This window comes from Ctenopharyngodon idella, chromosome 13 (genome assembly GCF_019924925.1).
Source record: "Ctenopharyngodon idella isolate HZGC_01 chromosome 13, HZGC01, whole genome shotgun sequence".
Taxonomy (NCBI): Eukaryota; Metazoa; Chordata; class Actinopteri; order Cypriniformes; family Xenocyprididae; genus Ctenopharyngodon; species Ctenopharyngodon idella.
Window position 1 is genome coordinate 15897449 of NC_067232.1, and position 22800 is coordinate 15920248.

The window sequence follows — 22800 nt, forward strand, 5'->3', positions numbered from 1 at the left end:
TAAGAAACATATGGAGGAACCCAACCAGTGTGTTGTGATACGTCTTATGTTTTATCTATGTTAATGGCAGATTTTTTTTAATGGAAGGTTTTCTTTGCCTCATCTATGGCATGATTTACCTTTTGATTCTTTCAACCCTTGTTGAAGAAAATTATACTACCGTTCAAAAGTTTGGGATCTTGTCATGGAAAAAACAAACTTAAAGGATTAGTTCACTTTCAAATTAAAATTTCCTGATAATTTACTCACCCCCATGTCATCCAAGATGTCCATGTCCTTCTTTCTTCAGTCGAAAAGAAATGAAGGTTTTTGATGAAAACATTCCAGGATTTTTCTCCTTATAGTGGACTTCAGTGGACCCCAAATTGTTGAAGGTCAAAATTACAGTTTCAGTGCAGCTTCAAAGGGCTTCAAACGATACCAGACAAGGAATAAGGGTCTTATCTAGCGAAACGATTGGTCATTTTCTAAAAAATATAAAAATGTATATGCTTTATAAACACAAATGCTCGCCTTGCAAGTGCTTCCGCCAAGACCGCCTTCCGTATTCTTCAGAAAGCTTACGCTGTATGTCCTACACCTTCCCTATTCAAATTACAGAAAAAACGGAACTGGCGCCTGCGTTAGTTCCGTAAGTTGAGGTTTGGTGTGTTTATAAAGCATATACATTTTTATCTTATTTTTTTTAGAAAATGACCGATCATTTCACTAGATAAGACCCTTATTCCTCGTCTGGTATGGTTTAAAGCCATTTGAAGCTGCACTGAAACTATAATTTTGACCTTCAACCGTTTGGGGTCCGTTGAAGTCCACTACATGGAGAAAAATTCTGGAATGTTTTCATCAAAAACCTTAATTTCTTTTCGACTGAAAAAAGAAGAACATGGACATCTTGGATGACATGGGGGTGAGTAAATTATCAGGAAATTTTTATTTGAAAGTGGACTAATCCTTTAATTATGATGAGGCTGATTTGAAAAAACAAACAAGGTGTCTTTAAAAGGTTTATATTCTTGCAAGAAGGTCAAATCAAACATACAGAGTGTGAAGAGACAAAGGCCACTGTAACATTACTTTGGTAACAATAACGGATACTGAACACGTGAAACGCCAGAACATTGCTAGGTTTCCAAGCTGTCAATCATCGCAATTTCGAGAGTGAGTCATGTTCCATACACACATGTAACAATAATTTAGGGAATTCACTCCTGCATTTAAATGCGGTTGTCACTCCTGAAACTTATAGTGTGTACGTGGCCATACTTGTAGGCCACCCAGTCCTCCACAGTGGATTGGTGGGGGTTTCTTGTTAATCAAACAAAACAACTTCTTACGTGGTATTTAGTTAAACTGCAGGTGTTGCTTACACATAGAAAAAAAGCTGCATATAAATTGCACGAGGTTGAGCCTCAAAAAAACACGTTTATCACAAGACAACCAGAGGGGGGTATTGACCCATCTCTCACCCATCTGGTTTCGGTTCCTGTATATTAAAAAACATCCTGCACATCTGCACAATTTGCAATGTTAAAACGTTCCACTATGACAATGTTAAAACTTTGCACTTCAGATCTTTAAGATATTTTTTAAAAAAGTCTCAAACAGGCTACATATATTTGATCAAAAAATACTGTAAAACAGTAATATTGTGGAAAAATTATTACAATTTTAGATGATTGTTTTCTAATAACTTTTATTTATTCCTGTGATGAACAGCATTTATTTGAAATAAACTTGTAAAATTATAAATGTCTTTACTGTTTGTTTTAGCTTAAGCTTAATGCATCCTTGCTGAAGAAGTTTTTATTCCTTTAAAAAAAAATCATACTGACCCCTAACTTTTGAACAGTAGTGTAGCTTTGTGCTATAAACACTACATAGAACTGAGCTTGGAAATAATGCAGATCTGCTGATTGTTTGGGTAAACTTTTTAGCTATAAATACTGCCAAAATGCTCTCATGAAGATTCCATAGTTAGACTTGCACATGTCCCTCTGTATCAGTCAGCTGTTAAAAATGGTTGTACACTTTTAAATGTAATCTTGTTCCATGTTTCATACTGTTTATCTTTGTCATCCGGATAGTTTCAAGATTTCACACGGTACATTAGTAAACTCTGTATTTGCTCATTTACAAGGTAACACAAATACAGCATGCAACATGAGCGTGTTTGGCCTCTTCAACATTTTTAACATTTTCAGACACTGAAGCCAGTGTGTGAAAGTTTCTTTACAACATGTGTGATTGTGTAATGAGGCAAGCTGTATTGTTAATATTGATGTTGTTAATATGTGTTTCATGTGCTGTACTGAGACTTTGTCCTTTAACCTTTCTTCCAGGCCTATATATATGACACACGCAGCAGCAACTTTCTCCATAAGCTCCAGAGACACTCTGAAACAGTCCTAAATGTGGCTTTCAACCCTGCCAATCCAGAGGTAAACAATATTAAAACAATAACTAATTAAACGATAACTCTAAAACAAATAATTTTACTGAAAAAAATACCAGTGCTTACAAAGCAGCTAAAGACTAGTGTTAAAGTTTTAGGTCATTTTATGCTTTGGTTTAATGCCTCCAATTGCATTTATCCAGTGTGCAAGAAAAGAAGGTGACCTAAGACCAACCTAAGACTGAAATTATCTACAAAACTCTGTTTTTGTACATTACTTGATTTGGGCTGAATTAAGTATAGGTTTTGAAAGTAATAGTTTAGGAGTTTAGAACATTCCCACACCATAAATATAAATTTTGGCAAATATAAATACAATGTTGCCTTGCAAGCACTATAATCTAGCTCTTTTCCAAAACCGAGCTGCCTTGCTGTGCATTACCTACATAGGCAGCTACCTATAAGGCAGCACTCATTATTAATTTCAGTTATGTTTGACATTAAGCTATTGGGTAAAATAATCCATTTTAATTACACTACACAATTTTTATCAGTATTTTTCAGTACTTAATTAAAAAGTTTTTATACTGCATTTCTTTCACATTGTCTGCAGGCTTGTGCTTTTAACTGTGTTGCCATTACCTATCAGAAGTAATTTAACGCTTGCAAGCCTAAGTCTATTGCTGTGCATTCTGGGATGCTTCCCAACAAAGCATACATGCTATCCTGCCTGAATTAGAATTAAGATGCGGTCACATAAGCACATTTTTGCTGGCAAAAAAGGTCTATTGTCAGTAGCGTTGTCCACAACGTCACTTTCTGAGACAAACTTGAACCCACTGTTATATCTGCGTGGGGAAATGTTTCATTCTCATGAGATATTCCTGGTCATGTGGATTCCTATTGAAATGACTGGAATTGTTTGTGTGTACTTGTTTTTTGTGTGTGTGTGTGTGTGTGTGTGTGTGTGTTGTATTCTTAAATTTTGCTTCTAACCACAGACTATAGTAAATGACAGAAAGATTCCTTCTGTCTCAAATACCTCATGACATAGATTACATTAACATAAGGTATGAAGGTACTGAAAAGAAGCATCTTTTTGACTACTGAATGGGATTCTTTTATTACAGCCTTTCTCGTTGAGTGCAGCTGAATATGTTTTACAGTGTGTGTTTTGTCCCGCTGCCTTGCTATGGGACCTATGAGGAACCCCATCTTCCTTTCACTGTTAAATGAATCCACAGAAAAAGCTTCCACAGGGGGGTTTCACGCAGCGAATCAAAGGATGTGTGGGGGGATCGCTGTGAGACACAGCACGAGCCTCTACACCCCTCACTCAGTCCAGTGTGTCCTCACCTCGGTCCCTGGTTTCCAACACAACTCAGCACATCACTCAAACGGGCCTGTTACAGCCATCATACCGAGTCCTCATATCGAATGTTAGTCAAATACACCCCAACAATTTTCATTGTCATGTTCACATGAACGATTTTGCCAAATGTGGTAAAGGTATGTTTTAAGGAAGGATCTTTTTTCTTTTCTTTTTTCCCTTTTTTTTATAGATAATATATGTTTTGTTCCTGGGTGTATGGAGGGCTGTGAATCAAGTATATGTACTCTGCTAAGGTTGTTACTTTAGGGAGAGAGCTTTTAAAAAGACTTTTTTGTGTGTTGCCATGGAAATCACAACAGGTTTAAGAGTCCAGTGAGTTAGTGTAATGGTCAGGCTGTGTACAAAGTGCACAATGCAGAAGAATAATACAAATAGTCTTTAATACAAAACAAGCAAGGGAAACAGCAAACATAAGGAGATCGGACAAAGAACTGAAAGAACACGGCTTATAATCAAAAGAAGTAATCAAGGGAGAAAAAGAACAGGTGTGGGTACCTATAATTAACAACCATTGAAACAAACCAGTGGCAGGAAAATGGGAACAAAGGAAACTGGAACTAAAATAAAACCAAAACAGAACACACATGTGACAGTTAGACCTGATATAGTAGATATGGATTGAGAATTGAAGTTGTTATGGAAGTAGCGACAGATCCTTTGTCCTGTATTGTGATGTACATCCATATTGGAATGAAGAAATGTAGGGGGTGGACTTGGTTCAATCCACCGGTTGTTGATTGGATGAAGACAGATCTGAATGCAAGCTTGCAGTCATTTTGAAGAAAGGGTCAGGTTTTATGCAGACGAAACGATTGGAGAAGTCCGGTGTATGTCACTAGAGAAAAGTTATTTCACCGGTAGATTTAGTAATGTTTAGAAGATAAAAAATGCATGGATTAATCATTCAAAATAAGATCAATAACATGCGTACATTAACATGCATGCAGGAAATAAATAGGGTGAAATTCCATTTCATGTCAACTTTAAAAAAATAAAAATAAAAAAAAAGTTCACAGAAAATTCCACCCTCAGGTTGTATGACTTTTTTTGTAGAACACAAAAGGAAACATATTTGAAGTTTTTCAGTGCAATTAATATGAATCAGGACTGAGGCTTTGAGGTTTCAAAAAGGATGCAAAACCACCATAAAAGAGACATAAAAGTAATCCATATGACTCCTATACTGTTATATTCTAAGTATTCTGAAGTAATATAATAGCTTTGTGTGGCAAATAGATTTAAGTCATTATTTCTTGATAATTCATTGTATTCCTCATTCGTTATAATGTAAATCAGAAAAGAAAGTCATATGAGTTTTGAACAATATGAGAAGGAGAAAATAACGACAGGACTTTTATTTTTGGTGAACTATATCTTTAAACTACAAATTAGCAATCTCACTAACCGTTTTTGATCAGCGGTGGATATGAACATGCTGTAACCTTGGACAGTGGAACGCAGAGAGGAGTGAGTGGTAATTTACAGGGCTGTAAAATGTATTCTTTGGTTTAGTGCTACAGGACGTTTTTGCGAGGGAAAGTGTGATTCATGCATTGCAAATGTGTGGGATTTATAAAGCACTCTGGAGTGAGCTCAACATGTGCTCACATCTCTGATTCTCTGGGCCATCAGAGAGAGACATGATCGGCAGGGAGATCTTCCTTGATGGGGAATAGATGCTCGGTCATCATCTGGTCAGTATATCAACGGCAGAGCTAAACCTGTCTGAAGTCTTCCCTTGTCTCTGGCCCTTGAGCAAGTGATCTTGTGAAAGACTTTAGTGCTTTCCATTAAAGGGGACATCGGATGCCAATTTTCCACAAGTTAGTATAATTCTTTAGGGTCTTCATGAAAAGTCTATAACATACTTTGATTAAAATTTCTGAATAGTTGTGTAAAAAACACCCTTTTTACCTTGTCAAAAACAGCTCTGTTCACAGCAAGCCGTTTCGGTGCATGTCCCTTTAAATGATAATGAGCTGCTGTTCACCCCACCCCTATCTTCCACGGGCGGGCTGTAAACACTATTTGGCAGGTATTGCATTGAACTCACCATTCTTATTTATGCAGTTATAAATCCTCAAAAACGAATAAAATACATTTGAAAATTACTTGTTAGTCATTAACACCTTTATAAACCTTATAGTGTTACCATGTTATCTTCACATAAATTGTACACAGTTTGTAATAAGACAATCACCTTAATGCATTGTTCATTATAAACGTGCAGTTATGAATTACAGTGAGAAGGTTCTAAATAGAAATGACGACATAAATGTTTGTTCGACTGTATTATTTTGATAATGAACAAGCTGCGATGTCACGTTCGCAGTGCTTTGTTGTGTGTGCGTGAGGCGCCGGCGCGATCAAACAGAAAACAAACTCCGACCAACGGCAACAGATGCCATAAAAAAAATCTATAACGTTACTCACGTCTTCTGGAGGTACTGATTCATCCTTCAGGAACTTTTTAGCAAAACATAAACTTTTTGGCGCATACATAATCGCATTTAGGTAGATCCGGGGGCGCATTCCCTTCAAAAACAAAATTAATCCACTGCGTCTTCAGCGGCTCAGATGTCCAAATGCCTCAGTTGCTTAGGAGCTTGTCTACACCTACGCGACGTCGAAACAATGGCAGACTGTGTGTTTAAAGCTCACTCAGGGCGGGTCTATGCTAAAACGGCAGTGTCCGTCAAGAGTCGTGGGAGGGGCCTGTGCAAATTTACATCACTTTGTCAAGAATCCGTGAACGGCTTGATCTGACAAAGTGCTTATGATTTGTGGGGATTAAAAAAAGAGCAAAAAGAGCACTGGGTGGATTTTTATCATTATAGGGTGGTTGTGTAGACACACTGCCAACACACATTTATGTCCAAACACCATGTAAAAGTGCATTTTGCATTGGATGTTCCCTTTAAGGGATTCAGTGCATTGAAACCCCAAGGCTATGACATCTTTGGCAGACAAACTCTAGTGATTTAAACAATCAGATCAAATACTTTACCAACATCTACAGGTACATATTTTATATTACTTGAGCTTTCTGTTACAATAATGGAGTGTTTCTTGATCTTGAATATTTTAGATTGAGACTCTAGAGTGATCTCAGATACAGTGACCCCAAAGTGTATTTGCACACGATTACAGTGCATTTGTTTTATTGATAACAATTAGATAACAAAATATCAAACCAAGTGGTCTCTGCGAACAAATGAATAATGTATCTCAGAACTGACTGTACTTGTTTTAAAGTATTTTTGCAGTGATTCCTAACTGATTCCAAGATGTTTTTTACTGACTTTATGAAGTCGGTAGTTCAACACATTATCAATGGACAGTTATTTGTCTTTTTTCATTTGTGTGAAATTTTTGCTTGTGCTTTCTCTCTTTAAAATAAATGCTACTTATTTTGATATTTTATCTAATGCAGTGGCATTCATGTATTTTTAAATGTGGCTCAAAGGAATAGTTCACTCAAAAAAAAAATAACAGAATGGAAAATTCTGTTATCATTTACTCACTGTCATGTCTTTCCAAACATATGCTGTTATTTATGTTCTGTGAAACACACAAAAAGTTTTTTAAAATCTAAAATGCTCTATTTTTCAATGGTTAGGATTGGTAAGATTTTTTTTTATGTTTTTGAAAGATGCCTCTGACATTCACCAAGGCTACACTTATTTGATCAAAAATGCAGTAAAAATAGTAATATTGTGAATTAGTACAATTCAAAAGAACTGTTTTCTATTATAATATATTTTAAAATGTAATTTATTCCTGTGATGGAAAAGCTGAATTTTCAGCTTTTAACTCGTCTTTACATGATCTAAATCATTCTGTTATGCTTCTTAATAGACCCCAAACTTTTTTACAGTAGTGTACATATATGTAATATGATATAATAAAGTTAATATAAATAAATCCTCATAAATCTTTATGCAGTTCCTAGTGAGCAGAGGCTATCGAGCATTTTTTAAGCTTTACAATAGCTTTGTTAGATTAACAAGACAAAATGTAATTTATTATTCACTGATAGTCAAATCATGTTTCAATAATGCACACAAGTCAGATGAACTACTTTTCATTGTGTTTTCATAGTGCCTTTTTTGGAGCTTGAAATTCTTTTATCACTATGAACTTTTGTTGTATGGAAAAGATATGTAAAGATTCTTTAATAATTATTTTTTGTTTCACAGAAAAAAAGTAACCATATTTGGGTTTACAACAGCATAAGTATGTAAATACTGTAATCAGTTTTGATTTTTTAAGTTTTATTTCATGAACTATTCCTATAAGTGCCCAAATGGTGGTTTTTGGACCAGGCTTTTTTAATAGCCAAACTTCTCCACTCTGTCTGTCTTATGTCTTGACCACCTTACCCATGTGCTTTAGCTCAGCTCCTTTAGTGTGACTTCAACTCTTCCTATGTCCATGTCACAACTTCCCAAAGCGTCTTGCACTCAGACTGACACCTTTTGGATCCCCAGCACTAGTTGTGGTGCCAGTACCTCTGCTCCATAACTCAACTATCTGTCGTCTACAGAGCATTCCTTATCAGAGCGGAAAAAGTGTGTGCTCATCTCTGCTATGCTCTGTTTACGAATAAGAAATGGTGAATCTTTGAGAGATGAGCAGTTGTAGGAACAGAATAACATACTGACTACATCAAGTTATATTATGACACTGACTTTAAAGGAGTAGTTCACACCAATATGAAAGTTCTGCCATTTACTCACCCTCATGTGGTTTAAACCTGTATGGCATTCTTTCTTCTGTGGAACACAAAAGAAGATATTGTGTTTCAAATGTTTTTCAAGGGTCATTGAAAACCTCTAACTGTAGATTCTCTGTCTTATATGGAAGGCATTCCAGAAGACTGAAGGCATTGAGTTATTTTTGCTGATGTTAGCACACAAACAAGAAAAACAGATAATAATTGTGCATGGTCGCTTTATGGTTTTGAATAAGATGTATGAGAGGATTTATTGTAAATGATTTAAAAGCCTGTTTTTTATAGCTTCACCATTCCCTAAGGCATATTGTCCTGCAAATCTCATTAAAACAGAAGGATTATAGAAAAATGAGTCTAAGAAAGATAATGAGAATAGAAAATCAAGTCCAAATCTGGGTCAAAATTTGTCTTTTGTGGGCAGTCCATCAGTGTGTGACCACACATCGGGCTGAAAGGGATAAACTATTGAAAACCCCCATAAATGATTTACAGACATTGTGGTTGTGTAGATGACATTAATTGGTCACACCAATCACGGCTTTCTAGGGAGTCTGTATTTTAAATATAACAACAGGTCTTGTATAAAGCCACATCATGTCATCTTTCAGAGATCCCCAAATGATTTATCTCAGTTTCATGTTAGCACATAGAAAATATAAAACTGAATTACAGGCTTTGACAGCGCATGCTCTGAATGATCGATTGGAGCATCTGTTTATACGTTGGAGTGTGTGTAGGAAGTCAGGATGTAGCACTTTAACTGATTAGCCTGAGCTTTTGACAGAATTACTTGTCTGAGGCCAGAAACAGATGCAGGATCATATTTCATAGAGATGGCCTTGAAAAACCCTTCTACAATGAAGTACGGACTCTAATGTCAGGTTTATGTATTAGCCCTGACAAGAGAGAATGTTATGCACCTGCTCTGCATTAGGTTCTCAACACCACAGTATGTCTTTCTGGAATGATGTGAAAGGACATCAGTTGGAATATAGACTGTTAGATTGAAGGGCTCACCATTAAAACACATTTCTTTAGGTTAGGGGTCTTCAAAAGGGGTCAATGGTGGTGCTGCAGAGTGTCTACCAATTGTCCAAACTTGTCACAAAACAGAAGAGGAGACTCACGAAGATAATGCAATAGGCTTTATTGGTAGAGATGTGCAAAAGCAAACTTGAGCAGGGGAGCTGATCAGCGATAATGGTGCGTTGACACTTAACTTGAGAAACAGCCTTGTAAGAGGTATCTTTGCTGGTCAGGTTGGCGATGAACTGAAGATAAGGCTCCGGACAGAAGAAGATGAAGATCTGAAGACGAAGAATCACCGTAGGTAAGTTAGCAGATAGGCAGTCGGGCAGTAACACACTGTAGTGGTTGATGAGACCAGACGCTGAATGTTGGTGAAGTGCTGGTATTTATGTGTGGCAATGATGAGGTGCAACAGGTGTACTGTGTCAGAATTCGGGCGACTGTGATCGTGTGGGAGGAGTTATGGGATCTGGTGCTGAAGGTGTAGCTGAATCTGTGACAGTACCCCCTCCTCCACTGGTGGCTCCCAAAGACCAAGATGGACGACGACGTGGGTGGCCTCTACCTCTGGGTGCAGGATGACTAGGGTGGTTAGCATGGAACTCTGTTAGTAGGGAAGGGTCCAAGATGTTGTTGTGTGGTACCCAGGATCGTTCATCTTGACCAAAGCCTTCCCAATCCATGAGATATTCTAGTCTGCCGCCCCATCTCTGTGAGTCCAGGATGGTATGCACATTATAGATGGATTCTTCGTTAGATTCCACTGGAGGAGGAGGTACGTCAGCAGCACTAGATCCTGCGGAAGAAGAGACCAGAGAATTAGAGTCAGGTTTCAATAGGGAAATGGTAAAAGGTAAGTGAGATTCTGTAGTGTGAAAGAAGGTTTAACACGTATGTAACCTTGTTGATTTGTCTCTGGATGGTATATGGACCTATATAGCAGGGACTCAGCTTGTGACAGGATAGGGGGAGGTGGATGTCCCTGGTGGAAAGCCAGACCTTCTGTTCTGGATGATAAATGGGTGTCGCAGCTCTTCTGGTGTCAGCCTGGCTCTTATGCCTCCGTACTGCCCCAGCATAGGTGGACATGTGCTAAGTCCTAAACCCTCTTGCTCTCCTCAAACCAGTGGTTCACAGCTGGAATGTCTGACAGCTCACCCGTCCAGGGAAACAGGGGCGGTTGGTAACCGAGTATGCATTGGAAGGGTGTTAATCCTGATTGTCACAAGGAGTTTTGAGCATACTCTGCCCAAGGTAAATAGCAGCTCCAGCTGTGCTGATGGTGGCAGTATGATCGCAGGTAACGTCCAATCTTCTGAACCTTTCGCTAGGTTTGGCCATTTGTTTGAGGATAGTATCCCAAAGTAAGACTGACAGAGACCCCCAGAAGGTGGAACAAGGCTTTCCATACCCATGAGATAAACTGCGGGCCGCAATCGGATACTAGATCTTCAGGCAGGCTGTAATTACGAAGAACGTGTTGGAAAAAGGGCTTCATCGGTCTCCATAGTGGGTGGAAGTCCCCTCAAAGGGTTGAGGTGGCATGCCTTAGAGAATCTGTCTACAGCGATGAGGATGCATGTGAAGGAATTGGAGGAAGGCAGATCAGTGATGAAATCTATAACAATGTGTGACCAGGGTCTATGTGGGATGGGAAGTGGTACCAGTTTACCTTCGGGTAGGTGATGGGGGGTCTTCGATATTGCACATGTGGGACAGCCTCGCACAAACCGAGCGACATCCTGGGTTGTACTTGGCCACCAGTAGCGATTACGGAGGAGCGAGAGGGTCTGCTGGCTGCCTGGGTGTCCAGAGCCCAGAGATGAATGAACTGAGTCCATGAGGGATAATCGTGAGGTGGATGGTATATGCATCCCTCAGGACCTCCCGGCAGAGCGGGCTCTGAGCGAGTGGTGACTACTGGATAAGGCTGGCAATGATGGTTGAAGGGAGAATAGGCTCTGGTGGTTGAGTGTTGCATTCGGGTGAATGTAATCTTGACAGTGCATCGGCCTTTAGATTCTTCTCCTTGGGTCTGTAGGTCACGGTGAAATGGAAGCGTGTGAAAAAGAGAGCCCAACGAGCCTTACGGGGGTTGAGACGGCGAGCATAATGTAAGTATTACAGATTTTGATGATCCGTTATCACTTCAAAGGGGTGTTTGGCTTCCTCTAGCCAGTGTCTCCACTCCTTAAAGGATTAGTTCACTTTCATATAAAATTTTCCTGATAATTTGCTCACCCTCATGTCATCCAAGATGTTCATGTCTTTCTTTCTTCAGTCGAAAAGAAATGAAGGTTTTTGATGAAAACATTCCAGGATTATTCTCCTAATAGTGGACTTCAGTGGCCTCCAAATGGTGGAAAGTCAAAATTACAGCTTCAAAGGCCTTTAAACGATACCAGACAAGGAATAAGGGTCTTATCTATCAAAACGATCTGCCATTTTCGAAAAAAATGTAAATGTATATGCTTTATATAAACAAATGATCGCCTTCCAAGTGCTTCTGCCAAAACCGTACTTTCATATTCATCAAAAAGCTTACGCTGTATGTCCTACGCCTTCCCTATTCAACTTACGGAACGAACGCAGCACCAGTTAAATTTTTTCCGTAAGTAGAATAGGGAAGGCGTAGGACATACAGCGTAAGCTTTTTGAAGAATACGAAAGTACGGTTTTGGCGGAAGCACTTGGAAGCCGATCATTTGTTTATATATAGCATATACATTTACATTTTTGACGAAAATGACCGATCGTTTCGCTAGATAGGACCCTTATTCCTCGTCTGGTATCGTTTAAAGCCCTTTGAAGCTGCACTGAAACTATAATTTTGACCTTCAACCATTTGGAGGCCACTGAAGTCTATTATAAGAAGAATAATCCTGGAATGTTTTCATCAAAAACCTTCATTTCTTTTCAACTGAAGAAAGAAAGAGATGAACATCTTGGATGACATGGGGGTGAGTAAATTATCAGGAAAATTTTATATGAAAGTGAACTAATCCTTTAAGAGCCAGCTTGATGGCCAACAGCTCTCAATTACCAATGTCATAATTTTGCTCTGCCGGGGATGGTTTCTTAGAGTAGAAGGCGCATGGATGGGGTTTGGGGGGATTCCCCTGCTGCTGCGAGAGAACCGCCCCTACCCCTGTGGTGGATGAATCCATTTCTATGACAAAAGGGAGTTCTGGGTTAGGATGAGCTAAGGTAGGTGTGGTGCAAAAGGCCTCTTTTAACTGTTAAAATGCTCTCATGGCTGATGGATCCCAGGACAGAGACTTGGGCCAGTTCTTTAACATTAAAGTCAGAGGTGCAGTGATCATGCCACTTCGTTTCATCCACTTGCTGCTGGGAGAGTTCTAAACCGCAGTGAATAGTATGCCACGGAGGAACACCCTTGGCGGAGATGGTTTAACTGATCATGAACAGAGAGAGCAATGATCGTTTGACCGAAGACCTCCTTAAAATGGGTAGGTAAGGCATCGAGCAATTGAGTGACCGGGGCATTCGCTTCCCAGAGGGTCCTTGCCCATTGCAGAGCTCGTCCAGACAACAGAGAAATGATATATGCAATTTTGGCATGATCAGATGAGAATCGCTGGGGTTGCATCTCAAAGTAGAGAAAGCACTGTAGAAGAAACCCACTGCAATCCTCCGCCGTGCCTGCATATGGTGCTGGCTGGGCCATGGGACTAGCGGAGACATCCGAGGAAGAAGCTGTGTGGAAGTTCCTGACAAATAGTCTGTACCAGTTCTGTGAGAGGATCAGAGGGTGGATTAAGTGACGCACCGCTATCCATAATTACTTTGTGCAGTCTGGTCTTCTGTCACAAAACAGAAGACGAGACTCACAAAGATAATGCAATAGGTTTTTTTGACAGAGATGTGCAAAAGCAAACTTGAGTAGGTGAGCTGATCAGCGATAATGGTGCGTTGACACTTAACTTGAGAAACAGCCTTGTAAGAGGTATCTTTGCTAGACAGGTTGGCGATGAACTGAGGATCAGGCTCAGGACGGAAAAAGATAAAGATCTGAAGACGAAGAGTCAATGTAGGTAAGTTCAGTAGCAGATAGTTGGGCAGTAACATACTGAAGTGATTGACGAGACCAGATGCTGAATGTTGGTGAAGTGCTGGTATTTATGTGTGGCCGTGATGAGGTGCAACAGGTGTACTGAGTCAGAATTTGGGAGACTATGATCATGTGGGAGGAGTTATGGGATCTGGTGCTGAAGGGGTAGCTGAGTCTGTGACAGAAGTAACTTTTGTGAGATTTTTGTTTGTTTGTTTTTTGGTAAGAAATTAATGCTTTTATTCAGCAAGAATGCATTAAATTAATCAAAGTGACCTTAACTGCATTTTTACAAAAGATTTTAAAAAATAAATACTGTTCTTTTAAACTGAAGAATCCTGAAAAATAATGCATCACAATTTCCACTAAAAATTTTAAGCAGCACAACTGTTTTCAGTTAGCAAGAAATGTTTCTTGAGCACCAGAAATTAAATAAAGTAGCTAATCAAATGTAAAACATTGCATAAAATCTTCACTGTATAAAGTAAATAAAGATTAATCACTAGCCTATTAATTATTAAGTTAAAAAGCTATCCAGTCAAGAGCAGTGAGTGATTTCCTTGTCTTTTGTTGTTTGATTAACAGTAAAAACACATACAGACAGCAGGAACATTAGGCTGCAGTCACGTTAAGACATCTTTCTCTGCTTTTTTTTTTTTTAACCAAGAACCGTTACACCCCTATTACCGATCCCAAACTTTATTGTGGAACAATAATGTATTTTAAGTATATGACTTTATAATGATTATTTCAAATGCTTTGCAATTTAAGCATCACAAGTATATAAGTGCTTTAATCTATAACTATATGCACGTTATTATAGCCCAGGATTGAAATGCAGCACTCAATTTTATACAGTACTGTATGTCACAGTGAGTCCCTGCTCAGTTTTTCTATCCACTGTAGGGGTCCTTGACCTGAAAAAAAAATGAAGACCCCTAATTTAGGGCATACAGTGAGCCAACCAAAAAAATCATACATTTTTAAATTATTTAAATCAGTGCTTTTGATGGTTCTGTATTTGAGCATGTATTGTCCATACAGCTAGGATGTATCTACAACACATGTCTGTAGTGTCATCTCTTACCTAACAACATCATCTTCTTAGCTGTTTTGTTGTTTATGAGTCTGGATATCAGAGATCTTGGCTGTGGCTGTTTACTAAAATGGCTGATCAGATCATTATGTGGACCATAAATGGCTTGTTTTGCTTTGGTAGTACTCTTTATTTTTCAAGAACACACAGCAGATGTTCAATTGCAGCCTGTGTGTTCTTGAGAAGGAAATTAAGTGTCCTCTGGAAGAAGTCTTCTGCCACAACTCCAAATTTATCACTTAAAGGAATAATTTACCCAGAATTCTATCACCCTCATGTTTTTCCAAAACGACTTTTTACTTCTTCTACAGAACACAAAAAGAGCTGTTTTGAAGACTATTTTTCATTCTCTTTTCCACGTGATTGCAATGAATGGGACCTGAAGCTTTCAAGCTTCAAAAAGGGTGCAATTGCACCATAAAAGTAGACTATACAACACAATATAACTGTCTTCTGAAGCAATACAGTAGGATTACCTGAAGAACAAACCAAAATTATAGTCATAATTCACTGAATCCTATCTTTTTCCCTAGCTCTTCTTGCATTCATGAAAGAAGTACAGACCATTTCATGAATGAATCGTTCTTTTAAGTTGAATGTTTTGATGAATCGCTTGATCCAGTTGACGGAGGTTAATGGCTCACTGAAGAGCAAGATTATGTTTGTCTCTTACAAAGCTGTTGGATGGCTTTAGAAGACTTTTATGATACTCTAATGGTGCTTTTGCATCATTTTTGAAGCTTAGAAGCTTATTTCCCCACCTATTTTTTGGGAAAAATATAAACACATCTTTGGCTGTCTTCATTTTTGGCAGTCTTTGATCCACAAAGAGGTTCACTGTTCATTTGCTTTGATAGGTGTAATCACATCCAGTCCCATATTATGTCTTAAACTCTCCAGTGTGAATTAGTCCTTGTGTTTTGAGCTGGTATGGATAAGCACATGGCCTTGGGATTTGCATGCACTGTTTTGCTCTTTTTCTTTGTCCTGTTCCAAGCTCATATTCATTCAGATTTCCAAGACTGGAAGTGTTGGTGGTCGCTGCTGTACTGGCTCAGATACAGAGATCTGAGCTCAGTTCATAAGTCAACACGCATTCACTCTCAGGTCTCATTGCATTCGGACATAATGGACAATTTTAATATGAGAAATTCAGTTAAATAACTTTCTATTAGAAATGTACTCCATCAGTCAAATCTACATGTTTTTACTCACTCAGAGAGTGAAGAATGCTAGAGTTTGCAACTCGACAATTCTTTTCTATACTAGATGCTCTTTATAACATACAGTGGCCCCAAACAATATTTGAACACTAAAGTCACACTTAATACCTTAGTGTCATTGAATTAAGTGCACTTTTAAAGCAAAATATTTCCTATTTCTTTAGGTTTGTTAGGATTTAAATTTAAATAAAAAATAAAAAGTTATACAGTTCAAAATTAAGACAAAAAGTATTTGGCCACTTAGTTGCGATTACACTTGTGTGAATTCATACAGTACATCCACTAAAAATCACCAAAAAATGTAACTATAAAAATGGCTCAGCAAAGTGAATTTAGTATTGAAAGCATGCAGAGCAGCATTTGGTTGCAGATGCCACTTGCTTTGATATTTCGTTATATAATACAATGGTATTCAGACATTTTTATTTGACTTAAGTGACCAAATACTTTTTGAGGCCACTGTATATTATTTCTGCACATTCAGCGGTATTTGTCTTTAAGTTGTAGCACATGGATTTTGGAAGCTCTATGTGACGAGAAAGAGTTATATCCTTAGGCAGAGGCCGGATTTTATTGCATAAACAGCTGTAGCTGTATCTCTTGGCCGCTTTGTGGTCATAAGTTTGGAGAGACCCAGTGCAGTGGAAGCCATGTTGCATAAAACGGTACAGAACCTTGAGGTTATCATTTCAACTCTGTATCCTTTCACGATGTAAATAATAATAATAATAATCGTTTTAAAAGTATATTTGCATTCTTATGATGTAACATTAAATGTATTTATTTATAATAAATATTTATGTTTATGTTAGATATTTATTCCTAATTTCTTATTTTATATATTTTATTAAATTATATTTTAGAAATACTTGGTCAACAGTGGTTGGTTGGGCACTTTATATCATTTACAAGGAGGTTATCAGCTCATTTTGCACTGCAGATGGTCTCTGTATTGCTTTTCTGGTCTCTGCCAAAGGAGATGTCATCCTCATTCCAGGACATTCCCCTGTTTTAATGTATTTCAGGTGTAAGATTCTCCTTGCACCTGGTTTTCGGTGCTATTAAATTATCTGTCTCACTAACTTTTGTAATGCAAAGCAATGTGATGTCAAAAAGAAGCCTTTTGTGTTTATGTTTGACCTATTATTCACATAACAACACAAGGGAAGATATTGCAATCTGTCTCTGTAACCTACTTTTGCTTGTTATTCAGCCACTTACAGAAGTTCCTATTGTGAATAGTCACTGTGTATTATATCTAATCCAATTATTCAAGTTAAGTTCCTCTATTCAAAACACTGGCTTTTTGTGTTATTAGGACATTTAAGGATGAGTCATTGCTGGCAGATAAAGATAGGTAAGAAAAATGAAGTAATTTAAACAGTGGTTTGCGCACATGAAGATATCAGTGTGTGACTCACACCTTTGGCGTCCAAATAGCACAACTACTATGTATAAATCTGAAAGTATAATCCCTTTGAGTTGGCCTTGATTTTTCCTGCTTCAAATGCTCACGGTTTGACCACCTAACGGGCTTCAGAGAGAGTGAGAGAGACTTTCCGTTCAGGCAGACACTACCCATAAGCCAAGTCTGAGACGTTCCTGTTGAAGTTAGTGCAGAGGTGTGACCCTTCTGTGACATTCACAGATGTCTTCTGTGATATCGCGCAGGTTCTTCATTCTCCAGAAGGGTTGCTAGCACCTTACCGCCTTTTAGGGAAGACAATGTCAACAAAAAATCAACAGAGGTCTGCATACTTGAAAGGCCTCAAATTATAGTAAATCATTCAGCTGTCCCTATTCTTTTCTTTTGTGATCTTTTATTCGATTAATGATGTTATCATTAATAAAAAATATTGGTCAGTTTAGTTTAAAATGTTCAGGTCAATTCTCAGAATAAAAAAAAAAATCCATTTAACATTTAATTTAAATGTTTAGGGAATAAATTAATACTTTTATTCAGTAAGGATGAATAAAATTGATGAAAATTGATAGTAAAGACATTTATAATATTACAAAAAAATGTATCTGTAATGTGTTTATGTATCACAGTTTCCATAAAAATATTAAGCAGTACAAATGTTTCTTAAGCACCAAATCTGCATATTAGAATGATTTCTGAAGGATCATGTGACACAGAAGACTGGAGTAATGACTGCAGAAAATGTTTTAATATATTTAAAAGGAAAGCAGTTATTTTAAATTGTAACAATATTTGACAGTATTACTGTTTCACTGTATTTTTGATCAAATAAAGTACAAGAGACTTCTTTCAAAATCATTCAGAACACAAACTTTAGACTGGCTAAATCTAACAAACGTTGATATTCAGATGAAATGACAAAATTTAAAATAGTGTAGCCGTTTATCAAAAGTGCTAAAATTAGATTTTGTGTTATCTATGGTCAAGCATATTTTTGTATACTAAATAAATTCTCTCGCCCAGTTTTGCTAAGAAGCTAATATCCATGGTAAAAAAGAGTGTGAGCCCAGCAGGATGGCATATTTTCCTGCTTGTATAACACTTGTGGCTTTGGGCAGTGGCAGTGGCACTGTCAGTTTGCTTTGTCTCTGTTCTCAGCTTTTCCCTCTGAGGCTCTGCACATTTTTTGGAGACACCTCTCTACATACTGACACCAGCCCTGAAACAGCCAACTTTATTCTTTAATGCAGATCATTTAAAGCAATTCGGACTGTTATGCCAGGCTATTTGGCATGTTCTCATAGTTCTAATAACTTTTTTATTCAAAGACAGATTTAGAGCAACTGAGCAATTAAATTGAGTAATTGAGTCTTCAGAATCACAGCTTCAAGGTGCCTTAGTTGACAGAGGATGTTCCCTGTGACTTCAGGTTAATCTGGGATTTAAATGGGATTTTAATGAAAATACAGGGTTTCTTGGGTCACTGCAAGCATAGACTAAAATGACAAAAAGCTTTATATCCTGAGGAGGCTATTCTAACTATATTAAATGATCCCCCTATGAGCTAAAAACAAACATGTAAACATGTCTACAACTTATTTATTCTTCAGCTTTCTTTTTGAAATCTTGATTTGTGTTTCTTCCTTCCTTAGCCTTCTGCCAGTGAACCCTGCAGTAAATCAGGTTATGAAACCTGCGTCAGAAAGTACGATATTTTGCATTCTGATTTATCGTCAAGTTGCTTGTAAAACCATTTAGGCTAAAGTATACTCCTATGGTAGAAATACTCAATGAAAAGAAGATCAGGATACATGGGACAGGGAATTCTTCCCTAATAACTCATTATTTTTTTTGTAGATTTTATGACGGAAACTTCTTTCTGCTTTCTTCCACACACAAAAAATGTGTCTCATCCATATTTTTCACTGAAAAACTGACATCTTCATAAATAAGCAATAATAATACTTTTCTTTTTTATTTTGCTCCTTTTGCTTTAATATCTTTTTTTTTTCATTAACACTTAAAGATGTATTTTATTTGTTATATTCAAGAGCTTAGAAGAAATACATTTTTTAATAGTTTGAATAGTTTAATTTTTATTCACATGAACAAATCACACAAAAAGCACTTTTTGAATAAAATTGTTGTTTCCAGGCCTGGAAAAGTCAAGAAAATCAATACAATCTTTAAAAGTCATAGGAAAAGTCATGGAAATGTCTGTAGCCAATTTAATATATAGCTTAATTTGTTAGAAATTGTGAGTGTAGTCTGTAGAAAATTATTATTAAAAATACTGGGAATGATTAACAGTTCTTAAATTTTACTTGTGTATCTAAATGCACAAGAACAATGATTTGTGGATGGATGTAAACACCACAGTAAAGACTGGGAAAATCGTGGAAATGCATATACAGTACACTCATGATGGGGGAGAAGAAAGAGTGAGCAAGAGGGAGATTTGAAGAAAGACTGTAGAAATAGAGATGGCTGAGAGACATTACAAAAGATAAATGGTCAGAGGAATATCACTGGAAAAAGAAGGGTTATGATCAGGCAAGAGCTTTAGGACCTGCGTTAATATAAGAAAAGCTTCCAGCACTGGAGAGATCTAAGTGGGAAGGCCTGAAAACAGATGCTGAGGTTGCATTGTTTCTGCTTCATATGTGAATAACATTGGTTTTGCAATGTTTCACAAGTCAAGTCACCTTTATTTATATAGCGCTTTTTACAGTACAGATTGTTTCAAAGCAGCTTTACAGTGATAACAGGAAAATAATGCAACAAAGTTTGTTTTGGCTGTACAGCAGCTCTAGAAGAAAATAGTGTCATTGTCCAGCTTAAGTTCAGTATTGATTCATTTCCGTTGTAAAAAAGTTATTAACTTAGTTCATTTATCTATACAGCAGCTCTGGAGAAGACAGTGATGTCATCATCCAGCTTAGTTCAGTTCGCATACAATGTTGTCAGTACAGTCAGATCAGTAATATTGTTGAATATTAAGTGCCCTCAACTAAGCAAGCCAGAGGTGACAGTGGCAAGGAACCCAAACTCTTGGGAAAAAACCTTGGAAGAAACCAGGCTCAGTCGGGGGGCCAGTTCTCCTCTGGCCAACAAACAATCAGTGCATGATTATGATTCAGGCAGCATTACAAGTCAGAAGTCAGATTAGATCCGATCATTCAAAATATTTAATCCAGTTCCATCTGGTTGAAGATCGGGTCCATCACGCCGGTATGGAGACGGTTTGTTAAGGATCTGTGCCGCTGGCTGTCATGTCGATGAGGCCTTCACAGGGGATACTCTATTTGACACAATATCTGCTGACACTTCAGGGCTGCGTTTGGGTTGTGTCTAGGCGCAGGTCCTCTATCTGATCTGGATATGGCCCGGATCCGGCTGACTACAGTAAACCTCAGGATGAACAGAGAGACTAATATTAGTATAGATGCCATTCTTCTTATGATGTAACAAGTACATTGGGTGTTACAGGAAGTGTTCCTGGTTCCGGCTGACCTAATTTATGCAACCTAACAGAACCAAGATATGCTGTTGTTGTAATGTTAGCTGTAGTAACAGGACAGTTTTGAGTGTCATTGTTTGTCTGGAGCTGGTGTGCTGCTTGCGACTAACAAACAACTCTTGCTTGTATATACTCTTGTGTACTCTATGTTCATTTTTTCTTTCTTGTCGTTCATTTGTCACCTTTGCTTTATTTTTCACAAAGCATTATTTTGCTTCACTTCAGCTGATAAAGAGGCATCCACTCTTGCATTGCGTGTTCGTGCATTTTGGGGGTGGAGCAATGAAGGGAGGGGTGTGTTTTTTGGGTTGATTTCAAATATTAACAGTGTTTCTCAGAAATTGCTTACTGCGCCTTTAAATGTACAAGAACAATGATTTGTGCATGGGCAAACACCACAGTGAAGTACTACAGTTGTTTAAACACTATTATGACATTATTTAATTATATAAAAATGAAACTATCATTAATTGAAAAGAGAGTTGAACAATGAAATTCTTAATGGAGAATATATTTTGAAAGCAATTGCACTGACAAACCATTTGCTGTGTGGAGATGCTGTATCTCTAATCTTTCTCAGATCAAATTCTGTGTGACTGAAAAAGTTTGGAACTGAATATGTTTTTTACCAGACCAGATAATATAAGCCAAGAGATAAATTCATTTTGCCTTTCAGATGTCTTTAAAATGCCTTTTAAAAGATTTACTGTGTCTGTAAAGGCAGGTATGTGACATTCTCTGTTCAGAACTCAGTCCAGGCCACTGCCAAAACAGTTTCATGTCACACTGTAAAACCTGACTGGACAATTTCCCACCTATGACAAAGCAATGAGGTCATTTATGCTACCCCAAATCTGTAACCCTCCAGGCACCATGTGGTGGTTAGATCCTTCACCCTGCAGGACTGCATGTCACAACACACTTTCTGAAGTTTTGTTTCTGATTTGTGTCTGTCAAAACATTAAAAGATATAGAGAGTTAATAGAAAATCCAGAGTTGGTGGGATTCCAGTAAACAAACTGCTGAATAAATGGGGTTTCATAACTAAATGGCTAATTGTCTTCAGGAGAGCACAATTCAAAGTGCAGGACATAAAAGCTTCAGAACATTTTTATTGGCAAATATAAATAAATGAAAACCATCAACCCTCATGTCATTAAGACGGCAGATGTGTTGTTATGAAATGTAATGTTCCTGTTTTGTCTGTGGCGTTGCTTTAATATTTGATTATAAAAACAATGCCATTGATTATGTGAAGTGGCACTTTTGGAATTAATAACTGCAAACAGGACCAGATTTACCTCATATTGTGACATAGGCAAAATACCCCCATATATCGTCTATATATATCATCGCTATCGGCCGGAAACCTCCAAAACCGCTGCTTTTTAGGAGATGAAAAAGAACACTATATTTGTTTAAATAATTAAATACTGTGTTTTCAAAGTTGATATTCTGGCTTTATATGGTTAGATACTTGAATGTGTCATATTAGTAACATGAGTTAACTATTCCGTGGGAGGCAGGGTTAGAGGCTGCATGGGAGAGGCTGAAATACGCAGATCTTGCGGCTGAATGCAGGGAGGCAGGATGGAGAACCATCATTTACCCGGTAGAGGTGGGATGCCACGGCTTCATGGGGACATCAGCTGTCCACTTCATTAGAGATCTAGGAGTGGCTGGAGAAAGCCTTCAGAAGGCCCTCAAAGATCTGGCTGTGGAAGCCGAGAAAAGTAGCTTTTGGCTCTGGCTAAAGAGGAATGATATGTGTTGGGTGCACAGAGGCATGCTGCAGGGGTGACAGGGAGACGTGGCTATGACTCAATGACAAATTGTCTTCTCCGCTTCTGAAGTACATAAATCATCTCTTTGTAAAGAGAGAGTTTCTTCAGTGAAGAAAACGTTGTACTTATTCAA

General features: G+C 37.8%; 1 protein-coding gene across 1 annotated transcript in view; it reads left to right on the forward strand.

Annotated features, from left to right (window-relative positions):
* Positions 1–22800, forward strand: part of wdr27 (WD repeat domain 27) — a 62785-nt gene that overhangs the window by 33493 nt on the left and 6492 nt on the right. Inside the window, exon 24 of the mRNA XM_051918071.1 lies at positions 2340–2438. Within this exon, the coding sequence (XP_051774031.1) occupies positions 2340–2438 (99 nt within the window). The remainder of the gene's footprint in view (positions 1–2339; positions 2439–22800) is intronic.